The 16299-nt window shown below is 43.4% G+C and overlaps 1 protein-coding gene across 1 annotated transcript in view; it reads right to left on the reverse strand.

The window, feature by feature from the left end:
* The window catches only part of ITK (IL2 inducible T cell kinase), an 18084-nt gene extending 2115 nt beyond the window's left edge, over positions 1–15969 (reverse strand). Inside the window, exons 1-15 of the mRNA XM_057379412.1 lie at positions 15776–15969; positions 10582–10686; positions 10201–10282; positions 8452–8580; positions 7762–7802; positions 7252–7403; positions 6626–6691; positions 6389–6443; positions 4496–4575; positions 3718–3854; positions 2933–3007; positions 2098–2269; positions 1247–1463; positions 459–523; positions 255–373 (exon numbers count right to left, since the gene is read on the reverse strand). Of these exons, the coding sequence (XP_057235395.1) occupies positions 255–373; positions 459–523; positions 1247–1463; positions 2098–2269; positions 2933–3007; positions 3718–3854; positions 4496–4575; positions 6389–6443; positions 6626–6691; positions 7252–7403; positions 7762–7802; positions 8452–8580; positions 10201–10282; positions 10582–10686; positions 15776–15946 (1666 nt within the window). The 5' untranslated portion in view covers positions 15947–15969. The remainder of the gene's footprint in view (positions 1–254; positions 374–458; positions 524–1246; positions 1464–2097; positions 2270–2932; positions 3008–3717; positions 3855–4495; positions 4576–6388; positions 6444–6625; positions 6692–7251; positions 7404–7761; positions 7803–8451; positions 8581–10200; positions 10283–10581; positions 10687–15775) is intronic.
* Positions 15970–16299: the final 330 nt, after the last annotated feature.

Here is a 16299-nt window from a genome sequence, read left to right on the forward strand (position 1 = left end):
TTCATTATTTGGTGTTACACAGCATTGCACAGGTATAATACATTAAATTGGCAATATTTGCAGTGTTCCAAAGTAGGTAGTTTGCTTTTCTTTCCTTTCTTTCACTTAAATGATTYAGGCTTGCTTTTCTAAGCCATTATTCAGGCAAAACACCCTTGAGGATGCAGTGTTGAGAAGAATTTACTTGAGGACTGAGCCCCTTGGTTTTCTGAGCTGGAGTTTGTTAGGTTTTGTCCATTTTAAAAGTTTCTTACCAAAWGACCAAACGTCAGATTTGGTGCTGTAGTGGCTGTAGGAGAAAACCTCTGGGGCAGACCACTTGACTGGAAACTTGGTGCCCGTAGAGCTGGTGTACTGATCATCCAGGACAATCCTGGCAGGGGAAAGGAAGGGCAGTGCTGAGCCACCCCCATCCCATGACCGCCCCACAGGGATGGGGGCAGCCTGGGCAGCTTTACCTCGACATCCCAAAGTCGGACACTTTGACCACGTGGGATTCYCCCACCAGGCAGTTCCTGGCAGCCTGCAAAGAAAGAAAGTGCAGAGGCAACAGATCAGAGCTGAAACACTGCCACAGCCACTCTTTAGCCTAGCAGAGCAGATAATGCTCAAAAATAAAACCAAAATGACACYGTGCCATACAAAGAGGACAAACCTCTGAGTTTCTCATGCTTTCTGTGCATTTTACAGCATGGTCCTGTTGCTAGAAAAGCTATTGAGCCATCACTCTGACCTAAAGGCCCTTTTTGCCCAGAAAGGGCAGAACAAGACCCTAAAATATCCACAGCTTCTCACAGCCATCGCACCCCTGGAGAAACAGCAGCAGTGTCCAATGGGGCCTGACTTAAAACCACCTAATTGAAATATTTTATCATCAATGCATATTTATACATGACTTATGCTAGAACAGGTCTTTGTCATCTTCACTGATTTTAGACATGAAGTGATCAGTACTGTGGCTCTTGGGGAGCAAAACAGTCCACTCAGGAAAAAAGACAAATTTTATAGACTTTTTTTCTTCTCTCCAAACAGAATTATGGGGAATAGATTGATCAGTGCTCCAGGACTTGGGTTTTGTTTTTTTTTTTTTTTCCTAAATTATTTGTGCTGCTTTTGCAATAAGGCCAGATACAGGATCCCCTGAAAACTGACAGGCAGGAGAAGTTTGGAAGCTGAAATTAAGGAAGGAAGAAAGCAYAGGGAAAAGCCCACCTGGAGCAAAGAAACCCATGTGAGACCAACATACCAGGTCTCTGTGGATGACAGAGTTTTGTTCCAGATAAGCCATTCCTTCACACACATCCAGGCACATCCCCAGCAGGGTTTCCTGGCAGAAGCTGCCCCGCTGGCTCCTGAGGTAGTCRGACAAGCAGCCATTCTCCATGAACTCAAACACCAGGCAGATGGGAGCATCCTCAAAGCACACCCCATAAAGCTGGACCAGCTTGGGGTGAGACAGCTTCCTGTGGGGTAGGGAGGGAAGGTGGAAAAGGCTGAAACAGGCTCAGTGCCTGCTGTCCTTACAGAGAGTGTGTGATGTACAGATGCTTATCCCACCCTGCTCACTGCAAAGGCCAGCGTGGCAGATGTGCAGACTGAGTATGATCCCATTTTAATGGTAATGGTCGCCAAATTTTTTTTTCTGCATGGAAAATCATCCAATCAAACAAAAATAAAATCAATTTTTTTCTGTCTTTGGGGGGAAATGCAAACAAATGTAAACAAAGTCAATAAAACCAATGGGAAATGTATTCAATTGTGCAAAGCGAAACATTTTATAGGAAGGCTTTTCCATAAAATTGCCCTTAAATTTCAAGAGATTGTTTCTGAGAAAAACCCCTTTGCTCTTCAAAATGCACCACTGATTATCCATGCCTTCCAGAACAGCAGAGATCTGGAACACCATTCTGAATATTGATGGAAGCACAGTAATTCTCCTGCACTTTGAATTGCCTTCCTTCATGAATTCTCTGTTTACTATTTCGATACACAGCAGATAATCCAAGTTTGAATTCCCTGCTCATATTCCTGGCAGCACTTCGGTTCAGTGTTACAAATCCCACAGGCTGTGATTGCCTTGGTGAAACCACCACTCACATCAAGACTTTGGCTTCCTCGATGAAATCCTCCTCAGACATTGCTCCTTCACGGATGGTTTTTATGGCCACTTTGGTCTTGCCCAGCAAGTAGCCAAGGTAGACCACCCCAAACTGGCCACTGCCAATCTCCTGCACACGGGTGAGCTCAGAGGCATTAATGACCAATTTTCCTGTTGATGATAAAGAAGAAAGAGTAAGGATGGAGGAGGAGAATGCCAAACAAAAAGCTTTTGTGGATGAAACMCTGAGACAGGACTCCAAGTGAGACTTTCTGGCTCTCCCTCAAATTGCCTGTCTGACCTTTGATAGYTCATTTGACTAGCCCATGCTGCAGGTCGTGTTCAAGGGTAGGAACAAGAACAGCTTCTTTCCCCCTCTTTGTCTTGCCTATCCAGTTCTTCAGGGAGGATTATTTCTGCCATGCAGCACCCAACACAACGTGGGGTCTGAGTTTCTCTGAAGTCTCCAAGAATTACAATAAAGATGAGACCAGCAAAATTCTATTGACAACAATTTTCAAATTCCTTTCATGMATGACTCAGCTTTCATTAAACTATTGTAGCTCCCATTTCCATCCCCTTTGTTCAGCATTCATTTTAGTATTTAATGTTGACTCCATTGAGATCCTGGGGCTCTCATCACCTCCCATCAGTTCATTCATTTATCATGGGCCACCACAAAGATGACAATCTGGAGAAYGGTGCAGTGTAAAGACCTGAAAAAAGCTACTTATTGTGGCTGTGATCACACAAACATTCATCAATATCCATGGAGATGTGCAGGATCTGACCAGCCAGGAGTGTGATTCCCATGTAGCCATGAGAAAGCCTTACCATAGCTGAGCCCTGCAGTGATGGGRGCTGTTTTCCTCCAAGAGGAGACGGCGTGTCGCAGCCGTGTCACGAGACCTGGGGACACAGGGACAGGTTCCTGTTAGTGCCACGGCCACCACCCCACAGGGCAGTTTGGATTCTGGAAGCAGATTTATTGTACTGAGGTCTCAGCTCCACTTGAGGGCAGCTGAACCTCTGTGCAGGCTCTGGTTTCCTGCCTGGGAGAAGGAAGCCAATTCTGAGCSATTTCAGCTTATTTCCTGTTTTCACACCCACAAATATGAGCCGTGAGTCTCTAATAACTCTGATGGATTTACCAAATGATGCTTTGTATTTACAGGGTATTTTGGAAGCCCTGTGTTCCCCTTGGTACTCCTGGACTGTGGGGATGGGACTCACCATGTCTGGCTATGGATCCTGGCATGTCCCTGAATTTGTTAAAATTGGTTTGTTAAATCAAGGCCCAAGGATAGATCACCTCAAGAATGCCCTGCAGTGTAATTCCAACAGATAGCTTGGCCTAGCAGAGGTGATGCACCCCAGGGCTCTCTAAAACATGTCATTATGACATCTGTGTTKGCCATGGGCAGCCTCAGGAGGACAATCAGAGTGAGGGTGTAAAGCTGGAAACTGGGCTGAAATGGTCATTTCAGAATAACTGGGAGAAAAGGTGATGCCATTTAACCAATTTCATTGAAAGGACAGAAGGCTTGGGAGCCCTCCTTCATTCAAAAGAGTCACCTGGCAAACCAGCAACTTCTCTGCTCAGCAGCAGCTGCCCTCACCTGCTGCATTGTGCTGGTGGTAGTTGATGAGGTCAGGGATGGAGTCAAACACGTGCTTTTCTGCCAGGTAGTATCGCTTGGGGAAGTCGGTTGTCTCGTTGATGTGGTAATGCTTTATAACAGGATTGTTGTCCGTGCTGAAAAAGAGGAGGTTTTCTTTCAGAGAAAACAGCTTGCAGCAAAAGGGCAGGGATCTGGGGTATAAACAGAAACAAATGAGCAAAAAGGAGAATCTTGGCCCAGAATGGATGGGGGTGGAGCAAGGAGTGAGCTGCAGGTGCTCATTAAATCTGTGTGCTTGTGTGTTCTCCCTCGCACTCGTGGAGGGTCTCATCTCGAGAGAAAAGCTGAGGTTTCCTGATKAAGGAAGGTTCAGTACTGAGTTCCTCTGCCTCTTCTTTGTCAAACACAACTTTTTGCCCCTTCACTGAAACCCTTTCACTTGCACTCCCACCTCTGATGAGTCCAGCACCYAGCCCATGTTGATCCTACCAACATTTCAGCTCTGGGGACAATGCCATCAGAGTGACAACCCCAGTGATGTCCAAGGGACCATTTATAGGCACATTTTTAAATGCAGGGAGAAATGGAGCCTTTAATACACTTTGGGACTGGCAGCTGACTCTTCTGCCTTTTTTGGAAGTGTTTTCCCTCTATCATTTCCATGAGCCTTCTGCTCTCTCATTATAATGCCAAAACAACTACACAGAGATTACACACTCATAGGAGCCATTTCATTGATGTAATTGATGTGCAAAGCTGCTGAGCTCAGCTGTACCTTAATGCTTTGGTGAAAACAGAGACTGTGTACATGCCAGGCTGCCTCGAATCTCTCACCATGAAAGCCCCTTCCCTACCCTGTAAAAAGAGCAAAGGAGAGAAAACTGGTTAAAGACATAATGGAAAAAAAAAWTTAAAAATAAACAGGCTAGGGGCAAAGCTGTGCTTATTTCAGCCCTGTCATGAGAATGTGCTAAACATGGAGGGAAAAAAAGAGCCATCACCCCGCTGGCAGAGCTTGGTGTGTTCCATGCACAGCTCTGTGGCTGCTGGGCTCTGCAGGTCTTGGTGTTGAGTGCTTTTAGCTCTGCTTCCTCTCAGAGGAAATGAGACCTAGGCACTCGTGCTGAGCCCGTGTGGGTGTGCCTCTCTGCCCCTCCAGGGCTCTCCTCTGGAAATTCTGAATCCCTGGCTGTCCTCAGCCCTGTCTGACCGAGCACATGTTCCATGAAGGTCGAGGGGGAAGGCAAACCCCTCTGAGTGCTCCCCATTGAGCCAGCAGCCACAGAACAAATCAGAGTTTATCCAACACCAGAAAATCCATATGGGAGTGTATGAAAGATAATTCACCCGTGTACCACAAATTGGAAAAACCTGGACATGATCCTGCCCTTTCACAGACCCAGCAGTCATCCAGTATCTAAACACAAATGGGTAGGAAAGCAGTTTCCCTGAACTTACAGAACAATTTTCCTTTTTAACTTTTCACTGCAATTGTTTTCTACTCATCTGAATGCTAAAATGTCTCATAGGCCATGATCTCACAGAGCCAGATGGATTAGATGGCAAAGAAGATTTAACACCACAATTTGGATGGAATGTGCTCTACTGACCTATATATTGGCAATAACCCCAGCATTTTTCCTTCTGTTTGCAGGTAAAGATGCTTTTCATCTGGCATTCAAAATGCCTGATTTTGAATATCTGACAAAGGGAAGCTCTAAAAAAGGTCTCTCTGCTGCTGTAGAAGCTTCTAATCACGCACAGTGAGGCTTTAGGACTGGAGGTGGGCAAGTTTTGGAGACAGCATCCTGCCCAAGCCACTCTGAGCTGTGTTCTTGCCCTTCCTTCTGTTCTCACTTGACACCAAGCCTGGCTAAAGATCATTCACAACCTTGCTCACGTGTCTGGGGGGAGCTGTGAGGTTTGCAAGGGTTTGAACCAGAAGTCTCTGCAGCCACATGGGGTTAGCTACCACAGAAAAGTTGCACTGTTAGGACGAAAAGAAAAAAATCACTAAACCATGTGTGGACATGTCCTGTAATAGTTTATATAAGATTTTTCAAAACCACACAAAAATGCTCTTATTTCCACCAAACATTACCATTCCAAGAAACAACACTTTAGTTGAGCCACCTGTTAATGCAAGAGTTGATTTAAAAATTGAGGTTGTGTTTGTGTGGAAAATTTGAACAAGAAGCTTATTCTTTGTATTTTTAAGTACAATCTTCACTGGAAAGCTCTGGCTCAACTGAAAAATTAAAGATGTGTGCTTACATGCACAATTAAAAAAACGAACCCCAGAGCCATACTCTTGGCTTTCACCCAAAATACTTCAGCACAAGATTGGTTAGATTTTCAGAGAACTGCTGGCATCCACAGTCCTCCTGCAGAGACAGAAAAGATGAGCTAAAATCAGAGTTCTCAGCTGGCACCGTGGTCTGAAGCGGAGTTTTGGCAGTGTTTGGGTGGCACAGCTCTGTCCATGCTCAGTTAATGAGGAGATAAGGGGGGTGTGCTGGTGGTCCTTTATCTCACATCACACACCAAGAGCACAAACACAGCAGGAACCCAGGGTTCATCTCTCTCACACAAAACAGCCCTCACAGGCTTCGTTTGCCATTCATTAATTATTGTTTCCCATCCACCCCATGCACAAACACTGGTTTACCTCATCCCTGAGCAGTGTTTCTGCTTTGCTTCTGCTGATGTTCTTATTGTACCACCTGAAAACACCAAAAGACTTTGAGTCAGCATTTCTAGGCCAGGAAAGTTTCTCCTGAAAAGTTTCTGAAAGGAGTGTCCCCACTGGGACAGGGTGGAAYRTGAGGAGGGTTGGGGCRTTTGAGATTTGTAGTTTCAAATCCMGGGCRCTCCGARGTACAGAAAAAACACAGGCACAACTTACTCATAAATTTGCAGATTCTCGGGTGATTTTTCCGCCAGGTAGCTGCTTGGCACGTAGCCTTCATGCCTGTTGAGAGGCAAGAAAAGTGTGAGGGTGCTGACAGACAGGATTTTCTCTGCATCTGTAGGAGTCTGCCTTGAAAGCTCTGCCTGCTCACTGCATGACAGAAGTGCTGGGTGTTAGATATTGAGTAGGGTTACTGGAGAAGAAAATAACAGACTGCACCTCTAAACCTGGAGGGTTTCATCATTTCCCCCCGCCATGTATCACTGCAAATACTGGTCTGAACTAAGGACTGTTTACTGTTTTAAAATCAACTTTCAGATCCTGTTCTTCAGCTGCCTGAATACCAGCCACAGCAAAGTATTATTTATTATCCTAAATAATTTGGATTATTTATTATCCTAAATAATTTGGATTATTTATTATCCTAAATAATTTTTTATAATAAATAAAAATCATAGGATAATATTATTTATTATCCTAAATAATCTCCCACCACTTTTCCCCTGTAAATAGGAGGATGCTTCACAAAAGCTAAACAAAAGGGATTCAACTGCATGTTAATGGAAGAACAAACTGGAATTAGAAAGGATTTGTACACTGGCTGTGGAAAAGGGACTTACCCATTCTTATCTTGGATCAGCCACCAATGTTCCTCAGAGCTGTCAATCACATAATATTCCTCATTACACTGTAGGGTCAGCTCCTGTGGGTTCTGGGCTTCATAGTCATATATGGCTATGACCACGGCCTCCTTTGGGTCTAGCAACAATTTCTACACAAATTAGGCAAAAGGCTTATCAGATTCATGCTCATATTCATATTTATATTCATAAAAAGCAATGGCACGCTCTCTAAAGTGATATTTTCCTGGCAGCACTGGCGTCCCCTGGGCTCAAAGGCCTCACAGCACCCCAGAGCATCTCGTGGGATCTGGTGGCAGCATGAGGATCTTTGGCACTTTCAAACAATGAATTTCATATAACAACTTCAGTTTGCACAGAAGATGCCCAGGAAATGTTATCCCAGGTGAAATTCTAGGTCACTGCACCATGGTGGACATTAAATGAGGACACACTCCCCACTGGCAGTTAACCAGGACAGGACACCAAGGACAGCCCCACTGCACTCACCCAGTTATCTTCAGGAGTGGGAGGAAGAGGCTTCTTCGAGGCTGAAATGAAATCAAGAAAGATAATTTGAAGCAGATAAGGACAAAACCGAGGGAGAAACCACCAAAGTAAAGCACTGATGCAGGTGATGCAACCCCCCTGAAGAGCGAGCTTTGGGCTTAGAGAGCGAGCCCTGCAAACTTCACAGGGAATCTCAATGGACACTGGGCTACAGATTGATTAAAGAATCAAGGTCAAAATACAAGGTCAATGTTCCTTTGGTGATGAATGATTGAGCACTTGTATTCCTTTTCAGAATACAAAGTGAAGATTAGGTTTGGCCATTGAAACCACAGAGGAAATACGGTTTTGTGAAAATTGGACACACACAATTGGGTGCCTTTATCTCGAGAAAGTTGTTATGGCTTCTTGACTGACCACAGCTGATCAAGTTCTTAGTTCTCCATCTCCTTCCAAAAGCAGCATCAAGCATCATACCAAAGAAAATGTGAATTTAAAAAAAAAGCCCCACAAAACCAAACCACTTGCAGTAAAACATAAGCCAGAACAGCTCAAGAATCCAGGAGCATGTCTTTTTATGGCAATGTAACATAATATTTTTTTTATGTTCTCTACAAGATGGATTTGATTCTTTACTTTTGCTAGGAATAAATATTTTCTATGTCAGGATGGTTTTAATAAGTCACTTACCATTTTTGGTGGGGTCATACAGCACACAGCCAGCTGCCATCTTCTCTGTCTGAGCACAGCATCTCCATTTGCCATCTAACCAAAAATCTGGATGACACTTTGAAGCCAAACTGTTGTTGTATCTGGTTTCTGAAAAACATTCGGGGAAGAAAAAGTAGGGGGAAAATGAATTTATTTGCATACACATTAGTTCTAAAAGCAATCTAGAACTAAATRGAAATAAACTTGTTAAAGAAGCTTYCTGTTATTTTCAAGCTAAGCTTTGGTTAGCATTATCAACTTCCTCCATTAATGTTTTCCTTTCTCCCAAAAGGAGTGAATGCCACCATCAATGTGGAGCAATAATCTTCCTGCTGGTGATGGAACCCATGTCTCTCTGTGTGGTAGAACAGAAAAATACAAGTGTGAGTCTCCCTAAAATGATAAAACACCAAAACCAAAGAAGGAGTGTCACACAAAAAGAAATAAAACCCAGCAGGCCATTTAGTGATGTTCCCAGGATATTTGCTGGTTTGCCTTGGTGCTCAGAAGGAGCTGCACAAGCTGGCATTCACCAGCATTCACCATTTTTTGCACATGTAAACACCAGTCTTGAATGCCTGTGTGAGTGATTACCATCCTTCTTTCTGAAGCTCAGGGTCTCTATCTGTCATAATAATAATTTTCCTCAGAAGAACAAAAAAAAAAATTCTGCAGGCCTGTTTTAAGAGACCGTTCAAATTGTCCAGGAGAGAGGACAGTCTCAAAATGTTGAATGAGAAGTGGTGATAAAGTAGAAGCTGGGGGTAGGGGAATAATAATATTGCAAGAGTCAGTGCATGAAGTGCACAATGTTTTCAGAGGGAACAATACAGCAGCAGTGCTGTAAAACAGAAAAAAAAGCTATGAGAGAAGCCTGTTGCAGTTTTTACGTAACCAACTAACACCTTCTTCATTCTGCTGTTTCTGCCCCCAGTGCTGGTTTCTGCAGCACCATGGGAGAGAACCACGGCACAACTCAGGAGGTGAACAGGAAATGAAAGCTACCCACAAAAATGCTCCTTAATAATCATGATCCTCTAAAAAGGTTGTAATTTAACCAAAAAAATCTGTTAATCAGAGCTGAAAAAGTTATTTAAAAAAATTAGCCACAGGAAAATCCTCGTCTGTTCCTGAATAAGAAACCTCAAATCACAGCAACTTATTAAGAGTTTATTCTAGAAAGACACAAATCATAGAAACATGGAATGGGTCAGGTTGGAAGGGATTACAGTGGGGTCATCTGGTCCTGTCTTCCTGCTCAAAGCAGGGTCATCTCACAGCACATGGCACAGGATTGCATCCAGATGGTTCTGGAATATCCATCCAAATATTCTGGATGTGGAGAGCCCACAGCCTCTCTGGGCAATCAGTGCTCGGTCACTGCACTGGGAAGTTCTTCCTCACATCCAGGGCATCGTTTCTGCCCATTGCCTCCTGTCCCAATGCTTGGCACTGCCAAGCAGAGCCTGGTCCATGCTCTGACACCTCCCTGCAGACACTGAAGACATTAATGTCCCCAAAGAAACCATTCCACATCCAAATTCCCCACGGCTGCTGAAAACACACCTCTACACTGACAAGCAATTCCTTTTTTTTTTACCCACTACCATTTTGCCTGCTGAGAGGAGAGACATCGACTCCTCTTGCACATTTTCTGTGCATTATTTGTGAGAAAACTTGTCAGACATGAGCACCTTCCCCAGTCAGGAGGGCACAGGGGGTTTTTACCTTCCTTCAGCGTGAGGACCCATCTCTGCCTGCTCTCCCGGTTGGGTGCAAACACGTAGAGGATGTAGCTGTCGTGGACAATCTGGAGAAGGGGGGGGGAAGAAAGGAGCCAGCCATGAGAAGCAACCCCAGAGTCATTGGTCACAAGGGGGGCACCAAAGGAAAGAGGCAGCAGCCCTCTTGCCAAGCAAAATGATGATGTGGGGAGGGGGAGCAATAGGGACTGTTCAGAAACATCTCAACTTCACTGACTTTTGATGATTTAAATTGGAGAAGGGGTTCTGATCCAGAACCTGGTGTTTGGTTCATTAACAACTGAAATATTACTGAAATACAAAATGAAGTGATTTCTCTCTCAGTACAGCCAACAGACAGACTCACCTGGAAAGGATATTTGTACTGACAGGGAATGATGATGTCACTCTTCACAATTTCCACACATTTAATCCTGGAAAGTTCCACAGAACCCTTCAAAGTCTTTTTTTTCTACAAGACAGAGAAAAGCATTTGGTTGATGCTAATGATTGTGGATTAAGTGAATAATTAGACCTGACTGCTGTGTCCATGGGAGATTTAGTTTTAATAGAGCAGAAGTGAATTAACTGATTATGTAAGACATTTAAAAATATAAAGAATCATTCTTACATAGGCACCTCTATATGGATTCACGTACACATGCACATATCCACATACATGTGTGCAGATACACATATTTTAATTCAGCACATGGATTCTTGGAGAACCAGTCAAAACTTTGGTTGAAATTCAGCTCTCACTTTTTTTATTCCAGCAAAATGAAATCCCTTTTTAGCCAAAAAAGAACTGTTTTCACTAAATGTTCTGCTTGCTAACACTCCTGTTTCATATTGAAAAGATATAAACAAATATTTTATTTTAARAATGTTTGGGTATTGAGAATTTCAAAACTATCCATTTCATCCAAAATGTACATTTTTACTGCATCTGTTTTCCAAAAAACTACAACATTTCTGTTTTTGTTTTGTCTGGCTTTTCAGCTAAGGAAAAAACAACAGCAAATTTTGAAATTAATAGTATCCTCAAAAAGTTGCCAACAAAGCTGTTTCTCTGGCATCCTCTGCTGTGCTTTTATTCACCATATACCAGATACCCAAATAACAGTATGGGCAGTGAGGAAAGAATAAAAAGAATGGAAATTCAAGTGTCCCAGCTGTCTTGGTATCCCCTGTTCCCTGTGGGATCCTCACTCCATGGCTCCTTGGCCAGTGGCATTTGGGTTTTGCATCAAGGGGTGAGGGCAGCCGGGGGGAGCAGAGCCAAGGCTCAGCCTCTGATGCTTCTGCAGGATCCACTACCCATGGGTTTGCTCTTCAGAGCAAGCTGGTTTCCTGTTTTGATTCATTTTCATAGGGATTAAACACCAGCTCAGCTTTGGGACAGGGTGACGGAAATCAGTGAGGTTTGAGAACAGCAAAACACTGCAAAGCTTCTGTTTTCCAAACACTGCCAGCAGGAGGGAGCCTGAACTTCAGCTGCTGCACTGTACCTGTCACAGGTTATCACTCAGAGCCTCAGCAGGGCTTTGGCAACCTTCTGACCCTTCCTTGGACCCCAAATGTTTGTGTCTTACACCCTCCAGCTCCCTCTTGCCCCTGGCTCCCTCTGCCAGCACCATCCTGCAGCTCTGTCCCCACCACTGTGCCACCCCCCACTGCCACTCCCCTGCCTTTCATGGTTAAATTCAGCTTAAAACAAGGCAGCAGCAGTGCCTCTGGAGATTGGGGTGATGTTTGCCACAGTTCCCTGTCAAACAGCCCCAAAACACAGGCCCTGAGGCTCATCAGATCTCAATCCTTGCACCACTGGCTGAATATTTCTCCTTTCTATGACTGGACTTGAGGCAAAAGAGGGAAATTATTACAGTGTGGTCTCACATGGCTCTTGCTGGCCTTTGCTGGTGCATTTGGGGTTTGTGTTTGTGTTTGTGCTGGCAGTTTAACCAGTGTCTCTGGATTTTCTGCCAGGACTGTCTCCTGTGGACAACATCTGCCTGTGTGGCTCTGTGGGGTGTGGGATTCCTCTAAATCAATAAACCCAAGGCTTTGAAGCACCCCTAAATGTAAATACCAATTAACTCTAGAGAGTTGGCTGGCCTTAGAAAGCCTTACTGCATCCCATTTTCACCATCTATTTCCTTTCTTATCTATTCACTTCATTCCTTCAGACTTGGCTTTCCTCTGTCTCTTCTGCAAAACCTCCTCTGTCATTTGTTCTCCTCCTGGGACTCCTACCCTTTTGATGAGACACAAAGCCATTTATATCCTATAAAAACCTTCAATTTTGCTAGCACTGAGCCCTCCTTCATCTCATTCCTTTGAAGTGCTGGGGTTTACCCACATGCATTCCTCCCCCAAGGCTTTAGGAAGCGATGCTGTGCCAGGCACAGGCTCTGTTCTGTCCCTGCACTTTGGTTTTTGTTGATGCTTTTCTGGGTTCTGCTGAAAGTCTCCTCAAGGAGCTTTGTGCAGTTGTCCTGCAGCTCTCATGACCCACTGTGCTCCTTTTAACAGCACAATTCAGCAATGGAAGCTCCTCATAATCTCATGTGATAGCACAACATTGGGGTCTGGATCACAGCCAGAGCTCAGCAGATCCTCAGCAGATAAAAAACAATCACAGTCCTCCAGCAGGACCAAAAACTGGAATTACTGCTCACAAACCAGGCATTACCCTGGTCTGGTTACATCAGTCCTGGGGAGAAAACCAACTCTTTCCATGGCAGGGTGGACAAGATGGATTCTGTGTAAGAATAATCAAGGTAAAAGGGACTGGACTGAGGAGCAAAACATTGATTTTGTTCCTGTGGGCAGCTGGATTGCTGCAAGAACCCAATGTGGAGATAAAGCAACAGAACAGCTAAAGCATTTTTGGGATGCTCATAAAAGTCTTTTCAGCCAAGTTTATTCGTTTGTTCTCCTGGAACAAGAGCCTGAAAACAGATTTCAAGGCACACTAAAGTGCCATCTTTGCCATTTCTATCTCAAGGATAGAAATGATTTGATTTGATTTGAGGATCAAAGATGTGAATGAAAGAGCCCAGGACAAGGCTGACTCATTCTGTGTGACCTCCTGAGCATCTGACCAGTGTAGGAAGAGCTGAGCTGATATAAATGAAAGGAGAACTCGGCCTTTTCTCTGTGAGCCTTTCATTGCTGGACTAATAATAGCCCACAAGTGCATGAAGGTATAAAATTTCAAAATATTTTTGTGCCTGAAAGATTTGCTAAGAGCTGTAAGTGTCGGGTGAATGGGATATAGATAACTCACCAGTTTAAATACTTTGGTTGAGTCTAAGTAAGGATATTCGGAATTCTGTCCCAGACACTTCCCCAGTGCCTGCATTATCCATTATTGTAATGAGGATCAAACTCACTGAAATAGTTAAAATTATTATTCCCATGCACTTGTTTACTCACACGTACAGTAGCTACAAAATCAGACCCTGAAACAAATAATTTTTGCCTTTGGAATAGATTTGCATGTTGTAATAAAGGCACTTCTGATGTCTTTTAGCAGAGAGGGGGCTGAATTCATGTGCCTGTTATCAGGGCTTTGCTTTATATTAAGACAGCCCTGCATTGTGCAGTGTATAATGAATTCCAGAAAACACAGTTTCTTATTGTTGTCAGTTATTGGGGGCTCATTCTCCTAATGAGACATGCAAATATCTTTCATTAACATTAAGGGTGACTGTGTGCTTGGCCCCTGAGGAGAACAGTGCTCGCTGTCAGCTGTGGCAGAAAGGCAAAAATTGCAATGAAAAATGCCATTGCAGCTATGGCAAAAAATTGCCTTTATGATGTCAGTTGTCTCAACAGCTTTTGGTATCATTTGCAGAATTATCCCTGTCCCCTTTTGGCCTGCTTGTTTTGCAATACCTTGTTTTGCACTGATAGTACACGTTCTTAAATATCTCTTTATACCCACAGTTTCAAAATGCAGAGAAAGACTTGGTGCTAAACCCTGTTAAATACAGGCAGAATATTTAAAACAGGGCTTAAGTCATACGTGTGTATTTTACTTTAAGTCATCCAACTGAAATCTGTGGGACTTCTCAAGCTTTTAAGCAGTTCAGTAGTTGTTTTACCTGAATTTATGCCCAGGGTGCCCTCATCTCACCTAAATGACCTTTTGGAAGACAAAGAGGGAAAATCTCAGCAAACACAATGTGTGAATTCTATGCCCCACTGCAAAGTCACCAAGTCAAATTTTCCAAACTATTTCAGTCCCTCAAGATTCTGACAAGACACTGCAAAAATATGTAAGCCTAGTGGATGCTGAATTATTCTCAAGTCCACCAAGACTCAGAAAGCACCAAAGAAAACTTGTTGGGAAGATTTCTGTAAACACCTGCAGCAGAATCATTAGATGCTTTTCAGAATTTAACCCCAAACAATTTAGTGGAATAGTTATCATGGAATTCAAAATCTTACAAACGTGACATTTGAAAAAAAATTTGGAGAACAGACAAAGATAGTCCAAACCATAGTCACATTATGCAGCAATGAATAGTGTCCTGTTTTTAAAATGGAAGCAAGAAAAACATGAACTATAAAATAAAAGCAAGAAAAACATTTCATTGGACATATTTAAGAGAAATAACATGCAGGGAAAAATAAGTGTTAACCTTCAAAGCTGCTTTATAACCCCAAACAGGTAATGACAAAACACGAGGAGGGCACATAATACTTTTATTTTTTTGTTGGGCTCTGTTTTTACTTAATTTTCTGCAACTGAGCAAGATCAGATGGTCTGAAGTTGCCTGTGCTGGATCCAGTTCTGCTCTGCCTACAGGAGCAGTGCCTGAACATAATGGATTAACAGCATGTTCAGTGACTGTTGGAAAACAAGCAATATTATTTACAACTGTAACGAGGCTCAGCAAACATCCAGCCTAATAGAAGGAAATAATTCTCACTTCACTGGAGCACTAAACACAATGGGGTGCACAGATTGAATTCTAATTTTCTTCATACTTAGTGAATCAGCAAAATGGAAGCTTGGGGAAGCAAAGCCTGCCCTGAGCCTGGATCTCATCGTCACAGCTCCAAGGGCCAGACTTGTTCCACGTGGCAGCTGAATTTATTTTTAAATGCAAGATGGATCTCCTACCAGCCATCACCCTGATGCCCTGAAGAAAAGAATGAGAGTGAAGATCTGTGYATAACTTTYTTCCCAGATGCAATCAGRGAACACTTGTGACCTTCAGAAWACGCCTCTCCRTGTGCCCGTGTGAGGTGCCAGGCRCAGCCTCACACAGCTCCTGCACACCCTGGTTATTACAGTTTATTTCTACAACAAAACTAGATCCTTTCTAGAAACTGGCAAAGTAATGTTATTCCTCTGTGCACACCGAATGCCCACTGATCAGAAGCTCTAAATTGGACCAATTTTCAGTGCATGGTTCTGTAGCGAGGACCAGAACAGCTAACAAAACTTAACAAAGATAATCCTGCCCTCCACCAGCATCCTCCCCTTCCTTTAACAAATTTCATCCTTCCTTKCATTACTCTGAGAGAGAAAGTGACTGACATACCCCGTGGCGATGTTCGTAGTAAGCCAGCTTGGATTTGGTCAAGACAAAGAAGCGCACTTTAAAGTTGGAGGGTGAAGTCCTTCTCTTCTGCTGGGATTTCTTGATCAGCAGTTCCTCCAGGAGCACACAGTTATTCATGGCTGAGCCAAGGATGTTTGTCTCCCAGGACATGGCAAGTCTACGCTGAGCACCCGTCAAAGAGAGAAACACAAGAAAGAAGACAGTTAATTAAAAAAAAAAAAAAAAAGTTTAAGAGGTAGCGTAGGTGCTTTGAGCTCTATCTTCCCATCTACAGCAAAGCTTCCTTTCTGTCACACCATAACCACATCCTCTCTGAAGTCATACAACGAACAGCACATGTTGAAATATAAGGTAAATGTTGTGGAAAAAAATAACACTTGAGTGACATGCAATAGATGTGAATCAATGATTAAGGATTAATTAAAGGGGTGTGGCATGATGAAGCATCTGTGTCCTACTCGCTCATCAGCTCTAAATGCACACACTGAACATGGATGCACAGG

Source organism: Malurus melanocephalus, unplaced genomic scaffold (genome assembly GCF_030028575.1).
Source record: "Malurus melanocephalus ecotype Western Australia unplaced genomic scaffold, MMel_1.1 scaffold_404, whole genome shotgun sequence".
In the NCBI taxonomy this organism is placed as follows: Eukaryota; Metazoa; Chordata; class Aves; order Passeriformes; family Maluridae; genus Malurus; species Malurus melanocephalus.